Source organism: Chenopodium album, chromosome 15, assembly GCF_948465745.1.
Source record: "Chenopodium album chromosome 15, dcCheAlbu1.1, whole genome shotgun sequence".
In the NCBI taxonomy this organism is placed as follows: domain Eukaryota; kingdom Viridiplantae; phylum Streptophyta; class Magnoliopsida; order Caryophyllales; family Amaranthaceae; genus Chenopodium; species Chenopodium album.
The window spans coordinates 468132-490133 of record NC_137848.1 but is presented as its reverse complement, the minus strand read 5'-3'; the positions used below and the strand labels follow the sequence as shown (position 1 = coordinate 490133).

Genomic DNA, 22002 nt, shown 5'->3' with positions numbered 1-22002 from the left:
GTGATACGTGTTATATTGCTGTATAATATGTCCTTTTTTTTTTAAATAAAATTCTAATAAATTTAAGAAAAGAGATATATATAGACCCTAAAACATACAAAAGGATGGATCAGAATTAGAAGCTCGAAGAAAAAGCTTGAATATAGACAAAAGAGCACAATGAAAACCTAGAACTAATTTCTCCATAACACTTAGCTTGGTGATAATTACACGTCAAAATCCAACGTTTTAGACCGTAACTAGTCAAACATAACAGTTAAGGGCCGAGACGGTAGCTTTGGATGGCCACAAATAGCTATTCAAAATAGGTTGATCATTGTTTGACAAAAAATTGACATTATCTAACCAAGTAATACAATTGAACCAGTAAAAAGTACTAATGTATACTACAAAGAGTAAAATATAGTTGGGTAACATATATATTGGGTTGTTGTAGGTAGAATAAGGATAGTGACCTAAGTAATAATGAATGAAGTAAGAGATTATGTATAATATATTATAAGGCTGAGTACCTGAGTTTGAGCAGAAGTTGAAGATGGGGTATCAACATCATAATAATAAGTGAAGGAAGCCGGTGAATTGGGTAACAGGGCAACTATATGTGTGGGTGTTAGTAATGTTCTATAAATGTTGGCAGTGACAGATGAATATTTATGCACCAACTCTGAAATCATAGCTTATTCATCGACTTGGTGTTACTGCTCTACTATATATATATTATAAGATTCATACATGTATGATCAGGCCACTTCACCAATTTAATACACTAGAGCCTTAAATTAGGTTAGTTTTATTTTAATGCATGTAAGCTACGTACGTAAGTCCAAAAGAAATTAAAGGGTATACTTAAACCTAACCTGTTTAACAATGCTATGTGCTTTATGTCGATCGTGGGCTCGTCGCTCTTTCTCCTCCATCTCAAACTCCAGCCTTCATTGTTATTTCATCCGTTTGGGACATATTGTCACATAAGGATGGAGACGAGAAAATTAAGTGAGAGAGACAATAATATAAAGCACGTAAATTACCCATAAATATAACTCAACAAATAATTAATTAAGAACTTGAAAAATGCTATAAAAAAAAGTTAAGGATTATGTTATTTATTTGCAATGCAAAAGAAAACATGATATTTTCTTGTTGTATAATAATGCAATATTTATGAATTATTTACAAAGTAATTCTTAAAACAATAATTTTAATGAATGGATTACGTTTATATTAGATAGTGTGTTTTGTTTAATGGTACTGAATAATTTCCGAATAAAAAGGAAAGCAAATATTTTTTTTTAATGTAACTAACACCATAATCTTGTAATGGATCCTTACAGCCTTCGACCGTTCCACATGTGCAATTTTCTAAATTCAGTAGAGAATAAAGAAAAATCATCAAAAGACAAGAGCTAGCATGCCAAATTAGGTACTATTTAAAATGTGAAAATTGTACGACCAAACATTTCATAGATCTCCTAAGTAATGTCATGACAAAAAATTACTAAAATGTTGGACTAGCATTATGAATCTATGATGATGCCATTGATATGTAGAAAAGTTTGATTTGATTTTATTATTAGCAATTTAATCTAGAAATAGATTTGGTTGTTAGTACAGTATCATTATTTTGAATATTATATCTTTGTTCATATAATTTTTCCTTTACATATTATTTGAAATAGATTCATAAATTAGCTAGCTCACAAAGTATGGGTGAGGCTTAATTAGTTTTATTATGGGTACATTGGTAATTCCACTCATACATGGCTGATACCAAGTTAAGTGCACACATACATTTCCTCAAAAAAGAAGAAGCTAAGTGCATATAAAGATAGGTATACTCAAAGCTAAATAAAGCTTCCTCAATTTTATTTATTTATTTTTTTATTTATTTATTTTTTTTGAGCAGATTAATTTTTTTGAATGCACCTAACTCTAGGTGCATATAAGAATTTTTCAACGTTATAGACATCAAAAGTAAGGCATTACAAGTTGATAGCAATTATCTTATTCCAAGTACAGATTTTATTGCTCACAAGTACTCCGAATCTGTCTATAAATATAAAGTTTAGTCAATTAATTGAGTGACCTAAATTCCAAAACAGATATAGAATATTTCATCTGTAGTCAAAAGTAGTGTCCTTACCAAGTTTAGACAATTCTATTAGCTACTTTGGTTAAAAGTGCCCTTTTCTATTAAAAATTCAGGATATCTGATCGTAAAGGTAATCAATAAAATTTATATACCACTATAAGTTGATAAAACAGAAGGTGATAAAAAATCACTATAATTGTATTCATATTTAATCCATAAATATAGATATAATGATCTCGCACGAACCATTGCATCATCCAATATAACATATTGTAAACCCGATTTGACAGCTCTTATAGTGTAGTGGAGGAGAGAAGTTGGATAAGCTGTTAAGAAATGAGGAAATCCAATTAAAATAAGTGCTCAAGACTGAAGAGGCCCATCTGACAAAGAAACATAGTGTAGGGCTGGTCACACAATGTGCTAGCTTAGATAATTGGACCCATAAAATAAAGTGGTCCAACTGAGTCAGGAGTTAATAGTTGCAATGTATATGGGTTGTAGCCTGTAGGGGACCATCCCTAGCCCATCTTCAATTCAACTTTCTTTCGTCCCATTCACTAGTCACTATTTCACTTCTTCACTTAACTCCGATCCATTTTACCTCTCTCGGATAGGAATGAATGGAGTATAACTTGATGTCGAATTAAATCAAAACTATGGCATACTATCAAACTTAAATCAAGAGGGAACTCAGATGAACATTACAAAAATTGAAAAGTTTAAATTATCAAAACTATAAATGGCATAATATATATTGATTGGAATTTTGGGACCAAGCCAACATCAATAATTGTTTCTAGTTTGGTCAGTCTCTTCTAGAAACCTCATTGGTCCTTTTCAATTCAGTTTGGGCTCCTTATGGCTCTTTTAAGTTCGATTTTGGTGGTAAGTATACTTATTTTGTTTTGGGGTGGTTGGCACTAGTTGGTACTCGCTATTCAGTATCTTATTTCTTCCATCTTTTTTGTTAGCCCCGTTAAGGTAAAATTGTTTTTAAATTAGTACTCGAGGAGTTGATGTTATATTGCTAATAGGGTCAAATATAATGGATGTGAAAGTAAAATTGTGATCTTGTATGACTATTTGCTATATGAGAGATTAATTCAAAGTTAAAATAATTAGTAAGAAAAGTAGGACAAATATTAATGGATCATGTGAATATATTTTTTGACTTGAGTGAAAAAGAAAACCAGTTTCTGTATGGAGTAAATTAAAGGAAAAAAAAGAAGCCAAAATCGTTACAAATTTAAAAGATAGCAAAAACCATCAAACAAGGTTAACTAGACAAAATTAACTTATAAATTATCCTATAATAGATATTTATAACTTGCAAAGTATTATGTTGATGAAAGTACCAATAAAGTGTTGGTCTAGAGGTAAGCAACAAACCTTTTAAGTTTGAGGTCGTGGAATTAATACCTACACTAGAAGTATTTTGTGGATCCCTCTCATAACGTGTTAAATGAGCCTCAATTCCTTATAAATTAACATTTTTATATTTTTTCTATTTTGGCTAGTGTTTTTCCAAACAAATTATATTTTAGAACTCTAATGGTCAAGCTAGTAGCTAAAGATTATTAAAAATGGCAAGCAATAAGTCCCTAACTTAAAGTCCGTGCAAAAATTATTAAAATTTCTTTGCATTCCTAAATATAGAGCTAAGTATATTGAAAAATAAAAACATTTCATATCACATATGCAATATCAAAATCTTTAAATTAAAGTTCAACTATAAATTAAATTATTCAAGGAATTTACATTCCAACTCAATTAGAAATAAAAATTGATCCTTTGGTAATTAATCGACAACATGAAGTATGATGTGTGATCTTGGACGACGTTACTATAATTTTTGAAAGTAACTAATTTTCTAAACGTAACGAATACTCAGTTTAACCTTGCATAATATAAGGAAATAAATTGAGCAATTTGATATGGGATCTTTCGTGTGAGGTCTTATTCTATTATTTTATACAAATTGCTTAAAACTTCCAAACGAATGAATATGAAAATTTGAAAAGTTTTTAGCATCATTTCAGGTTGATTTCGAACTACGTGATCTATCTTCAATGTGGAACCAATTATTTTTGTTTTGTTTCATATATAGTGAAAGATCAAAGAATTCTTTTTGTAAACAACTTAAATTCGACAAATTGCCAGCTCTCCTAATATTTTTGTCTCGTACATAGTTATATATAGTCTCTATCACAAAGAAGCCAACAGAACAAAAATTGGGTTCATTTTCAGAAATTATTGTATAGTATGTAAAAAATTTCCATAAAATTTTGGCAACTATGTTAGCTTAGATTACTTCAAATTCCGTTTTATTAGCTGTATATTTTTTGTGCTATTGTCTTTTTGGGGAGTTTAATTATCTTTGCTCAATAATCATTGTTCACGAGTTTTTGCTTTAGAAGTGGTGCATCCATATTTGGGATGTAGGGTCGATATTTAACCATTTCAAATTATCGACAAAATATGTGTTATGGAGCAGTTGAACACAGATAATTTAGTGTGGTCGGATATTCGATCAAGTCTATCCTACATCATGCACATTGCACAAACAAACTATTTGTATTAGTTGATAGAAAAATAATATGGGACCAAGAGTTATGGCAATAACAAACACAATCTTAGTATTTTGTTTCTTTGATATTGCAACGTGATGGAATCTCACACAACTATATTTAATCAACATATGACGGAGTATATGGTTAAAGAACAGTACTAAAGTGTTGTTTGATTGACAAATAAAAACATGGGAAGTTGAAATTCCTAGGAAACGAAATTCTTTGGAGTTGTTTGGCTGACAAATTCATGGGAAGTAGGTATTTACTTTTTTTTTTTTTTTTTTTTTTTTTTTTTTAAGAAAGTAGGTATTTACTTATAATTACGGATTACCTAAGGAGACCTAAGTAAGTGAAACTTCCCATGGTTATTCAAACACAATTTAGCATTTCTTAGAAATTCCAATTACACGAGAATATAAATTTTCAAGGAATTTGCATTTCCCGGTTCAACAAATGAGCCCTAAAAATACCAAAATTGTTGGGTCTAAGACATCTACTTGTAATAAAGCTGTAGACATCTAATCGGTGTTTCTCCAAAAATAAAATACCCATTAATTGAAAAATACAAGTCAGATTTTTAAATTTGGAAATGGACTAAAGAATCAGTAGACCTTTAAAATGGAGGCCCATTAAACCTTAAAACCCAGTCCAAAATCAATTCCAACCTTACTAGGCCCAACATGCTCAAATGATGAAGCCTCAATTTATGTTCTTGATAAACATAACTCGTTTGTTAGGGGGTAGCAGCATTGAACAACTCATTAATCAACATAGTACGTCAATGGTCAACGACAACAACAACATCGAGCCAAGGTAGCATGAGGCCGGACATGCAGCCATTGATCAAAAGAAACCGGCGAGGTAGTGTCTGCATGGCGGCGACGGCAGCAGCCTAGCCAAACCGGGCCACATAAAATATGCGTGAGGGAGGAGGGAGATCCATCGAGATCAAGAGAGAGCTTTTAGTAATACGCTTATATGCAATAATTAGAGGAACTTGAGTTAATCAACTTCAAGATGGTAGTGGATTATCAAAAAAATCAAGAAAGCTCAATCTGAACACCAAAATAAAAAGCTACAATCAACAAACTTTTTTCTTTGTACCCATGCCATAAAAATTAATAAATAAATAAATAATAATGCGTATAAATAAATACGGAGTAAATAAACTAAAATAAAATAAATAAAGAAGAATCACAATTTACTCGAACCCTTGTGAACGGTCAAGCAAAGACCACTTTCTACAACACGCCTATTTACTTATGTAGGCATAACAACCATGTATATGTAAGCAGTAACCCACATGTTTATTTTTTTAGTCGATATAATTTAATAATCAAATCCAAAGTGCATTTTACGACTACTTTATAATAAATCATCCATAATTTCATTTCCATTCAACATCCAAATTTGACATCTTTTTCAAAGTAAGCATCATTTCCAACCCTTACTTTTGTAATTTCAAACTTCAATAATGGTTGTTAAATTAAATTATATACTTGATTAATTCCTTTTTTTTTTTCTTTTCAGCAGTACTTGATTAATTACTTGAAGCTATGAATCCGTAGTATTTAATCCCTAAATCCCTTCAACATGACATGTTAATGCGGAATAGTCATTAAATTTATATGATTTCAATTTATTGCGCATGTGCATCTTGAAAAGCGATAATTTTGATTTTTTTAAAAAAAATAAAAAATATATTTGTAGCAAATTCATGGAAATGTCTTCCGGAGAATGGTTATCTGATCTTGTAAGTTTTGTAAACCTACTTTGATTAAACCAATAATCATATAGAATATTCCGTAATGAGTTTAATTTACTTTACAGGAGAACGAAGATCCAACATCAATAATGCATCATTGTCAAAAGATGATGAGCTCCGATGTCTTTGAATTCGAAGATATATTTCAAGCACCAGACTTGATCTTGAGTAACAATATCGAGCCTGTTATGGAGGCGACGAATAAGATCACACCGAGTATTGATTGTAGTTGGAGCTCATCTGGGAAGCTCATATGTTTCGGGAGCTCCGAGTTTGAAACAAAGCCTAAACTTAGTAATGGTAATAATAAGAAGAGGGTTATGTTGACTTCTATTGAGCATGTAGTTGCGGAGAGGAGGCGAAGGGAGAAGATGACTCAAGGGTTTATTGCTCTCTCTGCCCTAATTCCTGGTCTCAAGAAGGTACACAACATATACTAAAGTACTTATTTAATTGTTAATTTGCAACCAAAATTATAGATCGTATATATGGTGCACCTTTTGCTAGCTACAAATTTCATCATGAGCATCACATAAAATAGGTAGGGAATTTAATTTATGTATGTATTGGTCAAATCTAATTGCTCACCCCCTTGCCAAATTCTAAGGGATTCTTTTTCTTTAATTTGGATTGGAAATTTCTTATCTTGAGGGAAAATAAATTCATTTATTCAATTGTTATGATTAAATACAGGTGATCGTGAAATATTTTTTGTTCTTTTAGATTGGAATTCAATTGGGGGCAAGTGTAGGTAATCGTAGATATAGTTTAATCAATTACCGCTCCAACCATGTATTATTACACACTCATCATTAATAACTAGAAGATGTTATATTTTGTCAAAAAAGAAAACTAAAACTACAAGATGTTGTAGATTTTCTTTTGTAATTCAGGCTAATATCTTATCAACTATTTGTTCACACTTCCCCTCCAAATTCTTTTGATTTCATAGAAAAAGTCTTGATTTAATTATTTCATACTCTTTGTGTAAATATTACAGAAAAAACCATTAATTTTTAGCTACAAATTAAATGAAAATATATAATATCAGGTAAACATAAAACAAAGGAAGTAATATAGTAACATCGAATAAAGGAAGTATTTCCTTAAAAGAAAAAAAAGGATGTATCCCAATTTTAATTTTACTAAGGTGGCTAACACGTGCGACGCGCGTGTAATAACTAGTCATGTCTAGAGAGCACTTTCGGTTTGGTTTTTGTGATTAGAAAAATACGTATACGAACATATATTTTTAGGGTTATAAAGGTTCTTACACTATTCTTGAGAATTCGAAAAAAGATACTCCACAGTTAATATTAATAAAGACAAATAAGTAAAGAAATATTTTTAGGGTATAAAAATCCACACACTATTTATAAGAGTTTTGCTTGAAATTTTTAAAAGGTAGGGATTGATATTCACTCTTTAACACTTGCATCTGTTAGTTAATGACAATTTTTAAAAGTTTCTTTTTATTTATTTTCAAATAGAAAATGAATTACTAGCTAAGTTAATTAATGAATATATTATGTTCAAGTACATTTAACTTAATTAGTATATTTAACTTAATGAATCAAGTTAAATGTTCTTAAGTTAAAGTAATTAGTGAATTAAGTTGACAAACAGCCAGATTGACCAATATGTTTTTTTTTTTTTTTTTAAAATTTAACTCAAACTTATTTATAGTATGCGAGTATAATATATTGTGAAATAACAATGCAGACAGACAAAGCATCAATCCTGGGCGAAACAGTTGAGTACCTAAAACAACTTGAAGATCGAGCCAAAGTTTTGGAAGAACAGACTTCGAAGAGAACAATGGAGTCTGTTTGTCTTGTTAACAACATACAAACGCAAACTTTTGATGATGCTGCTGCTAATTCTGTTCCATATTCCAACAAAATTATGAATCCTGTTGATAACTTGGAAATTGAAGCCAAGGTTTTAAACAACAATATCTTCATTAGGGTTCACTCTCTTAAGAATCAAGGCCTCATTCAAAATTTACTTGAGGAAATTGGAAAGCTTAATTTAACCACTTTAAATTGCCAAACCATGCCATTTGGAAGCTATGCCATCAATATCACAATTCTTGCTAAGGTATATACATACTACTCATCTACTTTATCAATTTCACCATCATGAATCTGATATGTTTGTCTGACTTAAGATTTCTATTACTCATGTTAAATTAGGATATTGATTTTTATATACGTACTCCTTCTATGTTAGAATGTTTGACTAATTGACTCCCACATCGTAGACTCTTGTTTATAGGAGTGCTTGAAAAAGTAGTGTATGTTTAAGAATAAGTGAATATAGTAAGAGAATGCATGCATTAAAAAATTTGTGTGGTTATAAGAAAAAGTCTATGAGTGTCAAACTGTATAAGGCCATGTTCATGTGAGTTAAACTGAGTTGAATTAAACTGAAGCGATAAACTAATTAACTAAACTATTCTGAATTGAAGTGAACTGAATTAAGATGAAGTGAACTAAAACAAACTGAAAATAAGTCCAAAAGAACATAGTCGATCTAGATAAGCTAAATAGAGCTAACTATGAAAAGTAATATAATAACAACAGGGATTGCTGCCTAAAGAAGAATAAAAAGTAAACACAAGTGGAACTTTCTGAAACGACTCCATTAAAAAGTTAGTCCATTTTACGGTAGCAAAGCGAGCGAGGGAGTATGTAGGTATAAATGATACATATAATAAGTATTGAACTAAGATCATACTCCATAAAAAAGTAATCTTTATATATAGTTTAGGATGTTAATTGTGAAAAACTATTCTATTAATGTCATTAATATAAATTTGTAATTTGCATAGCTTTAATTTTCTATTTTTATTTTTTTTTAATGTTTTATAGCTATTCGTTAGATGCATGTATCAATTATTAATCCTTATCTGAATTGATAGGGTATAAAAACTAATCCGAATTCCGACCATCAATTTAAACTTTTAATTGGTTTAGTTATTACTCCACTAAAACGTGTATTAGTAAAATATTTGAATGAGTATAGAGTAGAGTTAATAGGCTATAAGGAAGACCTAATAATTAGGACATAATTTGGCAATAAACAATAATTAGTCAAATAAATATGTGAGTTAATGGAAGTGCCATTAGATCGTTCATCTAAATTTAGGGATTATTGCCACAAACAATTACATAACAAGGGGTAAGAGTGTAATTACAACGTAAATGTATATTCTGAATTTAGAGTAGTACCGACCATTGAGTGATCAATAGTACCATTGAGTGATGATCAAATTATACCATCGAATATTCAGTAGTACTATGTATGTATATATTGGTACTATATATGTATTCAGTAGTACTAACTATGTGTATATATAGCATCACTAAATAATCAATGACACTATATAAGCTTTCAATGGTACAATTAAAAGTGGTCTCACTTACCCATTTCTCTCTCTTTCAAATGATTTTCAATATCTTAGTATTTGTTAGGCATTTACAAATGTATAACAATACTGCATTACTACTTCCTCATGCAATCTGACTCTTTGCACACCAAATACACCATATATTACTACCTTTACCAACACCAGGAAATCAATATCATCAATTATTATTATTTGCAAGCTGGATGCTTTATTATCAAATTGCAAACTGTTAAAAAAAGGATAATGTTTTATATAGCCCTTAGGACTACATATAAGGAGTTAAAAATGAAAAATAAATGAAAATATAACATTAACTACATTGACTTGCTCGTGATTTTGTTATGCATCTCTAAATTAATACTAGCCCTTAAGGCTACATATAAGGAGTATCAAATTAGGAATGATGAAAATGCTTATTACCAGCCCTTAGGGCTACATATATGATATATCATTATTCGATAGAAAATTAGCTTAGACTGTCATTGCAGACTTACTTTCTTAAGGTGGGTTCTTAGATTTCAAAATTTTATAAATTGTCAATCCTGTCATATTCCCTTCGTCCCCTTTTGATAGTCCCTTATGGACAAATTTTAGTCCCAAAATGTTCACCTCATTTGCTTTTTCCAACAACCATTAATATTAATTTTTTACCAAAATTCCTTCCAATTTGCAACAATATTTGTGCAAATTTAACTTTCCCATGTAAATTTTGTTTTTCCATGTACTTTTATTACTTTCTCTCTCTACTTTTTTTTGTATACCCAATGTCAATTTACTTTTTCCAATGTACTTTAACTATTCTTATTTGTGCTTATTAATTCTCGTGAAAAATGCCCATAAGGGATTATCAAAAGGGGACGGAGGGAGTACATGCATATATGAGAAGTTCAACACATGTTTGACGTTTTATTTACTAACAATTTGTCATGACACGTAAATTTCAGGCAAGTGAAGAATTATGGGGGTTGTTATTCGACGCCCGCAAATTACTCAAATCGCCCGCAAATTATGAATGAATTTACGTTATTACCCCCAATCTCTAACTTAACCTCTTTCTCTCTCCTCACTTAAAATCACCACCACCACCACCCAACACCACCACCGCCACTGCCACCAACGTAAAACAACATCCACCACTTTAAATCACCACCACCACCGCTTTATTTTTTTTCGCCGGAAAAGTAGACGAACCGTCCTGTCTAGGCGGTTCAACCATGGTCAAACAGCCTAGGGAAAACGGTTTGACCGTGGTCAAACCGCCCAGGCTAGGCGGTTCAACCATGGTCAAACCGTATTGCCTAGGCGGTTTGACCGTGGTCAAACCGCCAAAAAAAAAAAACGGTTTGACCACGGTCAAACCGCCTAGGCAATACGGTTTGACCATGGTTGAACCGCCTAGCCTGGGCGGTTTGACCACGGTCAAACCGTATTGCCTGAGCGGTTTGACCATGGTCAAATCGCTTTTTTAGGGCGGTTGGAGCATTTTCCGGCAAAAAAAAATTATTTAGTCATCCGCAGTGGAGATGCGACATTTGGGGGGTGGTTATTGGGCGGCGGTGGACTGTGGTGGGGGTGGTTGTTGGGTGGTGGTGGACAGTGGTGAGGGTGGTTATTAGGCGGAGGTGGGCAGTAGTGGCGGTTGTTTGGCGGTTTGGCACTAGGGGTAACATTGTAATTTCATTCATTAAATGCGGGCGATGTGATAAATTTGTGGGCGTCGTTTAGCGATTCACAGAATTTAACATGAGCACGCAGGCACTGGTGAAACATTTGGGAAATGCAGTCCAACATATCATTTCCCAAAATGTCTAAAATATAAAGCATGCGTATGGAAAACCATGCCATTGTCATTCAGATCTCTTCATTCACCAAGTACTCATCAATGTATCTTAAATTCCAAGGTTTGTGTGTGTTCTTTTCTTGAAGGCCCTTTAGTTAAAAAAAATAAAAAAATAATAAAAAAATAAAATAAAATCCAGGGTTTGATTTTCTGTAAATTATCACTAAACATATATATATATATATATATATATATATATATATATATATATACTGTACTTCATATGTAATTTACCACGTGCTAGAATTAATAAAAAAATCTCAGCACACAAATATTTTTTGGAAGGAATAAAGAGGCCTAATGTGAAGACAAATTGACTTTTCAAACAACATGCACTTATTAATGTGCCCAAGCTTTTGTTTTTGTGATTTTTTACTGTATTTTTTTTGTACTTTTCTCGTTCTTGAAACTTTTATATGGCGTTTAATACTATTGTTTCCTTCAAAAGAACTAATTGTATGCATAACACCGATGATACATTTAAATTTTGTTACAGCTAATTTGGATTAAATGAATAAAATTGTTAGAGCTAGTGGCCTACTGCCTAGTGTTTTAATTTTGTTTATATATACTCCGTATTTTATTACTCGTAAATAATTAAAGGATGCTTCTTGGAAAGCGGTACTTTGTTTGCTTGGGATTAATTTGCTTCCCCCTTCTTAAATCAAAGACCTGTGATATAGTTGAATTTAGACCTGGCAAATGTGTTATTTGGGTCGGGTATGGGTCAGGTCATTTCGGGTCGGGTCAAGTTCAGGTCAAAAAGTTATCAGGTCAAGTTCGGGTCGGGTCATTTTGGGTTTCGGGTTGATTTCGGGTCAAGTGATAATCGGGCCGGGTCGGGTTTCGGGTCAATATTTAGGATCGAGTCAGTTCGGGTCGGGTCAATCTTCGGGTCCAATTTTCTAGTCAACTTCGGGTCGGATCATATTCGGGTCGATGCATTGGGTTAAATTCAACTCTATATACTACGTATATATTTATATATTTTTTGACGAGAAACTCACTATATTTATTAAGGCTATTTTTTCATGAAATACAGTAATTGTTTGACTTTAGATTATTTTGTAATTTCATTTGGTATTGAACATTATGTTATGTACGCATTATTATTGTACTATTTTTTTTTCTAGACTTGTGAGAATTGTGACTTTCATTTCGAGCTTTAGTTAATTTTTTAAATCTTATGGACAAACTCCGTACAATAGTAGTTAAAATTTCAATCTTTTTACGATTTTTTAATAACTTATAGAGATAAAAGGCCGAAGAAATCGAGAAAAGTAATGCTCAAAATATGTAAATTACTTACACTGTTACACATTACAAATTAATAAAAAAAATTAAGTCAGTTTGATTGCGATTTTTTTCTATTTCGGTTTGCTAAGGTCAAGTCTTTAGCTTAAATAGATTCTGGTCATTTAAGGTATAATATAATTTTGGTTCAGGTCACTTTGGGCTTCGAGTCTATTTAGGTCAATTAATTCAAGTTACAGGTCGGGTCACTTTGGGTATCGGGTCAACTTTGGGTCTCGGGTCAACTTTGGGTCTCGGGTCAACTTCGAGTCGGGTTGTTTGTGGTCGGGTCATTTCGGGTTAAGGTCGGGTCAATTCCACTTCCGGTCGGGTTAATTCGGGTTTTGGGTCAATTTCGGGTCACTATTTTCGGATCGATTCGGGTCATGGATAGGGTCATTCGGGTCGGATTGTTGGGTCTGGGTCAGAATTGCTAGGTCTAGTTGAATTACAAAAAAAAAACCAACTGTTCAAAAAAAAAAAAAAGTTTTTTCAAAAAAAACCTTAATTAAGTGATAATTGTATAATATATATGCAACATTACTACTCCTCATAATTAAGAGTAAGACGATAGAATGTTTATACTATATCCGTTAAATGTTATGTGCAACTTTGGGGTATTATTTGTGAGATATGAAATATTTCAAAGTTACACATAATATTTAACGGATGTAGTATAAAACATACAAAATTAAATATTCCACTTAAAAAAAAATACTCCATATAAATTAAGCACGAATCTATAAAAAAAAAATTAACGGTGTGTTTGGATAAAGAAAAGGGAAAGAAACGAAGGGGACGGGGAAGAAGAGGAGGGGAGGGAAGAATGGTGAGTTTTCCTTCCAAATCACTCCATTGTTAGAGGGATCAATTTCCTATAATTTAATCTCTTCATTTCTCTTTCCTTCAATTCCCTTCCTTTCTCATTTGTTATCCAAATGAATAATACTCCATCTCTCCTTTTCCCTTCCCTTCCTTTTCCTATATTTTCTTCAATCCAAACACACTGTAAGCACGTGAAAGGATTCTCCATTTAATTTTGCCAGAGGCCTATGTATTACTTCAATTTGTAAGATGCAGGCTAGCTTAGAGAACCATCCTTAGTTTATGCACAAGCTCCTTTGCTGTGATTCCAAAGTTTTCATTTATTTGCATACAATATATAATAACTCCAACGAATCACAAATTGATCGAACCAAGTAGTAAAAGTCAACTATATATACATAAAAATTACTTACATAACGATACATATCTTATGTGTTGCAATTTAGAATGTCCAAAATTGTTTAGATTTTTTTTTTTTTTTGGGCTGCTAAAAATAGTTGAGAAATATTTGCTATAATTGTATAATATCTACAATTTGTCATTTTATATTGTGTAAAATTAAGAGTCTCTCGCCTCTCTCCTTTTCTCTCTTTTAGGGTTTCTCCAAAATCTTGGCTGTATAGGTCAGAAATAGTCTAATTTTTTCGAAAATTAGACTATTCCTCTTTTCCCTTAATTTTATTTAGTTTTGTAATTTAGGTTTCAATAAATCTACACAAGTAGTGTAGATATTCGTCCGTCTCCCTATGGTGGAGTCGTTAGTTTTTGTTAGTTTAGTTGTTTGTTTATGTTTAGGGTTTGTTTGTGTGTTAGGGTTCATCAAAAAGGTAATCATCTTTTCCCCAATTGTCAGTTCTTTGATATAGATTTGTTCGGTATCGCAACGGTTGTCATGTTTTCAAATGCATTCAGGCGAATTAGATGAGAATCATCCTTACAACTACAACAAATCGTTAGACCGTCTCTCCGAAAAGACTGTATATTACAACGATGTGTACGAGAGATGTACCACAGTGCATGATCTTTTCAAAGATCGTAGCTTTGATGAAGGAAACCCTATTCTGATTCAATTTTGTGTATTTGTTAATTTAGATTTCATTTGTAGATGACGAACGACTTTATTAATGAATTGATTTGTTTCAAAAAAAAAAAATTTAAGAGTTCAAAACAAGAATAAATAAGGATCAGGCATATTCTCTTATAGTTTTTGATATAGTATATAACATATTCTTAAAACTGATAGAGTATATAACATATTCCCGCGCCTCAACCATCAACATATTAAAGGATTAACTCAACCAAAAGCTTTATATTCAAACATAATCGCCTATTTCTGGATAACTTGGAAACTTATATGCAAACATAATCGCCTATTTCGTACAATTTACTTTTTACCCAATACACCGTAAAAAAATAATCAAAGTTAATTTTAAATGTAATATCTTGTTTAATTAATTCCCTAGTTAATTGCTAATTATTATTTCACTTTACTTTTGTCATTCCTTTTATCACCAAAAATTCTATAGCAAGTTTTTTGTGTGGCTAACGACACATTTACACTGTGTGGCCGGTTTACACATACCAAAACATTGATCAGATAATCTCTGATCGAGTAATTAACCGATCGAGTAATTCCCAATCAATCGAGTAACCCTGATCAAGTAATCCCGATTACACGATGTGACCATTCATATATAAACCTCTGATGTGTCAGTTTTGATAGGGAGTAATATCATAGAATATATCAACCTACGAAGTGCTTGTATAAGATAAGAACTCCAATCATATAACTAATATATAAAGCTAAACTTTTAGCTAGGTCACAAAGCAGCGACACTTGGCGTTCCAACTTTTCACTAAGTGTCGCATCACGTTGGATAGATTTAAATCGACTTCATAAGATAAAAAAGTTAGTTTATAATTCTGTTTGGATAGAATTTTAGGATAAAATCGTTAGTTTAGAGTTTTATTTTCAATAAAATACCAATATTTTAGATGTACAAATTGATTTATAATTTTATTTAAAAAAATTATTAGATTATAATTCTAAAAAATTATCATAAAAATTTATTTTTTATATTATAATATTTTTTTGAGTGAAGGAAGTAGTTTAAAGCGTAAAACGTCCATTTATAATATATACTAATCGGTTAAAATAAAATATTTCACAATTCAATAGAATTTTATTATTATGTAGACCTGTCAATTAGGGTCGAGTCATGAGTCATATCGGATTGGGTTATTTCAGGTTACGAGTCAAGAAATGTTTAACCCTTGCCAAAAGTTTTGGGTTCGGGTCAACCAAACGAGATTTGAATATTTATTTTATTTTATTTAATTTTTGCTATTTTTTTAATGTATTAAATTAAATCAAACATTTTCACCAACATTATTATTAATCATTACATCATTACATGCCTACTAAATAGCAAATTGTCACAAAAGCACATCAATTCCTAACTAATTTTGTATCAATGATATATTTTAAAATTTGACATATAGATTAAAAATTTATCTTAAAGTTCAATAAACAATCCTTGTATACGGGACACAAAACTAGTTGTTATTTTAATTGTAACTTGTGAAATTGCATGTGATCCAACATTAGTTCGGAGTGTTTGCTGGCGAAAATGTAACAATTTATGTCGGTATATCAATGAAGAGGGTGATTAACTAATATCATACTCGTAATGATAGTGGTTTTTAAATAATATTCCCTTTGTTTTATTATGAACTATGATTTGACTGTTTTCATTAATTATGCATAACTATAATTATTTTACTAATTTATTACGAGTATATATATTATTACTCTGTAATTTTTTTACATAAATTTTTATATGTGGCTGGTCACACGGCGTGACCAGATATCATGGGGATTACTTTGTTAGTTTTATAGTGATTACTCGATTAGTATTACAGAGGTTACTCGATTAGTATTACAAGGGTCACTCAATCAGTATTATAAGGATTAATTTGTTGTTTTACAAGCGAACACATGCATGTGTATCTTGTCGCACACAAAACATCCCGTTTTTAATATGTTTGTAAGTACTTCTTAGATCAAGTTTAGCCCCAAGTCTTAAGGTGACATCATCATCTTGAGTCTTAATACTTATGTTTAAGACTTCTCCCATTTTTCTTCTTAAATCTCAATCAAGTCTCAAGTTGAGTCTTGAAATTCCAAGACTTAACTTAAGACTTGAGATTGGGACCCAACTCAATTTTATTCTTTTTTATTTATTTATTTATTTATTTTACACTTTTCTACATATAAAGAGATAAAATAATAATAATAATAACAATAATAATAATAATAATAATAATAATAATAATAATAATAATAATAATAATAATAATAATAATAATATGTCATACATTTGAGTCTTAGAGCTAAAATGATAAAATTTGGACAAGTATTAGTGAGTCTTAACAAGAATTTGATGACATCATTTTCAATGGGGACTACAAAAAATGATGTCACATCCAAGTTTTAAGACTTGGGGCTAAAGCAATGGTACAACAATTATTTGGTTATGCTATTTTGGGTTTTGCTCTAATCGGAGCTATCGCATTGTTTGCCTATCCTCCTGCCAAGAGGCAAAGGTTGCTTAGCTTGCTAACTCTCAGCCACGAAAGATTCAAGGACCGCATCATCTCAAGCATGGGTTCCTCCCCAACCAAAGAATCGAAGGCGTATTGAGATAGCTGGGCCTTTCAAGTTTCATGATATTAACAACTTTGTAATTTTTTAATAAATTTTTATTATTTTTATTAAAAGATAAACTCATACATTAACTGTATCATGTTTGATATTGCAAATTATTTTGAATCAAAAAAGTAATTGGAAATTTTAAGATAAATCATGATGTACTTAACGATAGATAGTCAAATAGGTGAGGGAGACCTCTTGGTGCAGCGACACAAGAGGTCGCCTCGCATCCTCAAGGTACGAGGATTGATCCTCACCAGCGACAAGTCTCGCCCCCTACCCCTCTAGATTATTGCTAGCTAGGTTTCTTGTGATAGGAGTCTTCAGCTAAGGCCCGATTAATCTTACCGTGTTTTTTTTAAAAAAAAAAAAAAATCTATAGTCAAATAGGTGCTTCAAAGTTTAAAGGGTAATTTGTTGGACACCCAATCACTTTTGCTCTTTAATAATTTCCCTCCAAATGATAAAAATAAAGAGGGTGAGGGACTGAGGGAGGAGTGGTTGGGGAAAATATAACAAATGCTTTTATGTGCACCTAGAGATATACAGTGCATAATAGAAAGATGAAAATATTATGTTCTCAACTAGATCGAGTAATAAAACCGAGACAAAACAAATATGATTAAAAATAGTTACCTTGGCGGTTATAGTGATATCCATGTCATGATTCCCAAAAGAAAGAAATAATAGACAGACAAGTGAACCTTGTCCATTTCGTTCAATATCCTTTCTAGTAGTAGTAAATAGTAATCTATATTGTTTCCTACAATAAATTCTAACCAACACATCCTTGTTGTTTACTTTAGCTTCTATTTCTGGAAATGCAATATTCTTGGACTGCAAATCCACGGTTTCTTTGTTTTCATGTGTCCTCTTCACCAGCGTTGCTGATTCAACAATTCACGGCTTTGCTTTCTCTTCAAGGTCTTTAACACGTTCTTCGAGCTGTTTCACATACTTGATTGCTTCTTCAATCTAGAACAAAAAATGTGTCATTTTATTTGGGATCATTCATTTTTATGATCATATACTACTCATATTCTTAGACCATTAAGGCATCAACTAGGGTTAGTTGTACATCTTCAGATTATTTCATTAGCTCCCTTTTGGGTGGAGTGTTGTTTACTTTGGATAGATGGAGGTACTTTAAACATCAAAAAGAGATCCACGAGTCATTTTACCAAAAGTAAGGTTATTCAGTCTTTCAATTCGTTGTTATTAGTTGACAATATTATTATTATACTCACTCTGGTTTAGAATAACTGGTACCGTTAATCTTTGAATACATGCCAAATAGTTTGACCTTATTGTTATAAAAATTATAATAAAAGTTACAGTATATTTAGAAACTTTATATTAATATCTATCTTACAACATATTTTATGACAAAATTTATTTTTATTATGTTAGTACAAAATTATAGTCAAAATTAATATATGAATAGTGAAAAAAAGTCCAACGTCTCTATTATTCTGGAACGAAGGGAGTACTCAATTGAATAGTGAACAAGGTGTTACAAACTTACAAGTTACAACTATGAATTGAAGTAAAATCAATTGAAAATTCAGATTAGTTACCTTTTCAAAGCAAGGAATGACTTGCGAGAGCAATGAATCTTTGGCTAAGTTTGTCTGTTCTACGTCGTTTCGTAATTGCATGGTATTGAGTCTATTGACTCAACAAACTAAAGTTTAAAGCCATGGATCCAGTCCTGTTGTTACACCCACGACCTTTGTTCACCTTAGGGGCCTCAAAGCCACCACGATCTAGAGTTCCGTCGACACCGATTTCGCCAAAGTCTTGATCATCAGTCGTGCAACAAGATAAGCTCTCTGAAGACGGAGTCGGGCTGTATTGAAAGGACTCCATTTATCCTTAAAATTGACTGAGATTATTACAGAACAGAATGAGCCATTTTAATTAGCATAGCTAATAAATTGTTGATAATCTTACCAATTTAGTAATCAATGAATTGAAAAATGTACCATTCTAAATTTGGTACTTATAATTAAGGAATCCGCATTATTAGCATCGCTTTAATAATTGATTTTTTTGTACTGAATTAAACCAATAAACAAAAGATGGCATGGATAGGGTGAGCATAAGATAATAATATCAGTGTCATTATTAGAATCATTGACGATCATACAATAAGATCATCCGGTTGTGTATGTATTTTGATAATGTGAGTTGTAAACTTGTAATTGGTCTCACGCAACTACTCGTAAATATATACAAAAAGTTTACTTGGTTTAGTGGTGACGAATGTCATATGCTTAAAAATTTTGGGGTATTATTTGTGAGATATAAAATATTGCAAAGTTGTACGTAATATTTAACGGAGGTAGTATTTATATCATTAATTACCAATAAATAAAAAAATGAAAAGTTGATATTTTGAAAATATATATAATAACGAATCTAACAAGATCATGTGAATAATAGAATTTATAAACAAAATGCAAGGGTTGAGCCGTGCTATACTGAGCTTTTGGTCCATGGATCATGCTTGATGTGCTAGCCCACAGGAAAAAATTGGGCTCAAATGGGCCTTAAAATAGGCAGAGGGATTTATCGGGCCTAGACCTTGTATTCCCCCAACCCTGACAATAACGGGCTGGACTGGTTTTATCGTGGGCTAGGCTAGGCAGCGGGCATATTTAGGTTTGCCCTGTTTGCATCATATTAGTCTCGTACATCTTCAGTACATGTTGCATTATTATTCCTCAAGATTATAATTGACTTTCAAAAGTGTTACACAAGGACATACATAGTATATATGTAGCACACAGATCGATATTTTCCAACTCTAAACTTCCAAAGTGTTGCTTATTTTTTGAAGCAACACTTTTAAGTCTCAACAACATTACCATTATGTTACATTGGTTAGATGTTAAACATAACCATTGCATACTAAATTATATAGTAAATTTGCACAGCGCTACGATGATTCGTCAACCTTTATTTGGTCCACCATTAATGATCCTTAGAGTATAATTAGGGGGTAGCCACAAGGAGAGCCGAGCGAAGAGTTTTAATAAGATCTTTCATCTTCTGGTTGAACCCCCTTTCCATCTACATAAATCAAAATCAAAATAGGTAAGCTAGGTTTTGTCTAGCTTTTCAAACCAAGTAAAGAACAGTTATATTTTCCTTTATTTATAAGTGGTATATTGTTGCATTAATAGTTAATAAAATTTGGTAACAAAAGGAAATGGAAGAAGGTTTGATTACCTGTGCAACGATTGTAATGTCCAAGGCCTTATTGTCAAAGGGAATAATGCTACAATTAACAACACTCAAATCATACTTCTCTACCTCTTTAAGTATTGTCGTCAAAACCCCTTTCCTTTTCTCACAAAAGATGTTCAAGAGGCTCTTCTCTTCGAATACCTTTAACACGATTTCTGGAAGTATGATATCAAGATTGGCAGTACTGCTAACATCGCCGCTGGTGGCTGTGTCGTCTTCATCATTTTGTTCTTTACTACGTATCACAAACTATATATATATATATATATATATATATATATATATATATATATATATATATATATGAAACATGTGAGGAAAAGTGTACCAAAATTGTAGTAAGAAGAAATCTCACACTATATCATCTAAAAACATCTTGCAAATTTTGAGGCATAATGTATTTATAATAATGGAAAGCATTTACTTCACATACGTTGAACAACATTTCATACCTTCCTGCTGTATGTTTTTATTATTATGTCGATTATTTAATTACACTATTAACATGACTATAAAGTTCCAATTATTTAGGAAAACCTTTCTTGCAAAATTAAAATCTATAAAATCCAACAAAAACAAACAAAACTTACTCGGCATGTTTCCATTTATAAATCTTTGCGTAACTATTTAACAAGTCTTCACTCTTTCTCTTTTCTGCAAGCTTTAAAATCCAGATTGAAAATCAATAAAGAGTCTTCATATTAAAATTAAAATGAAAATCACTTTACAATGAAGGAAAAGGAGATCGATATTAGTTGTACCTGCGGAAGCTAAAAAAATACTACGTATGAAATTATGAATAGATGTTTTGTAGAAGAGTTGAGAAAAAGCAAGAGTTAATCTTTGATTATGACCACTTTATTGCAGAAGCTTAGTTTCTTTTTATAAGGGGATCGGTTTTTTTTTTTTTTTTTTCCTCTAAAAAATTGACAACATTATCCCACGAATAAAACATAAGTAAACAAACAAAAAAATAGTTATCCTATTGTTTAAAAATTACTTCATATTATTATTACAAAGGAGTATTATTTGTGAAGTTTTGTTAGACTTAGGCTCCATTCACTTCACCTTATTTATGCTGAACTCTCACTGAAACAAAATTATATTTGCTGAACTTAAATTATTTTTGCTGAATTTAATTAATTTTACTGAATTGAAATTATTTTTGCCGAACTGAAATTATTTTTACTGATTTTCTGTTATAATTATTCTTTAAGATAACGTAGTTTTACTGAACTGAA

General features: G+C 31.4%; 1 protein-coding gene and 1 long non-coding RNA gene across 2 annotated transcripts; one reads left to right on the top strand and one right to left on the bottom strand.

Moving 5' to 3' along the window:
* The first annotated feature begins 6235 nt into the window (after positions 1–6235).
* Positions 6236–11651, top strand: LOC145583424 (transcription factor bHLH19-like). The gene is made up of 5 exons (XM_081640666.1): positions 6236–6415; positions 6493–6849; positions 8150–8529; positions 10565–10586; positions 11565–11651. Exons 1-5 carry the CDS (start codon positions 6311–6313, stop codon positions 11649–11651), a joined length of 951 nt encoding a protein of 316 aa, XP_081496792.1. The 5' UTR covers positions 6236–6310.
* Positions 11652–20318: 8667 nt separating this feature from the next.
* On the bottom strand, positions 20319–21371 carry LOC145581458 (uncharacterized). The gene is made up of 3 exons (XR_014099629.1): positions 21352–21371; positions 20744–21010; positions 20319–20584 (listed from the first exon to the last, which is right to left on the bottom strand). It is a non-coding gene; the product is annotated as an uncharacterized LOC145581458 (long non-coding RNA).
* Positions 21372–22002: the final 631 nt, after the last annotated feature.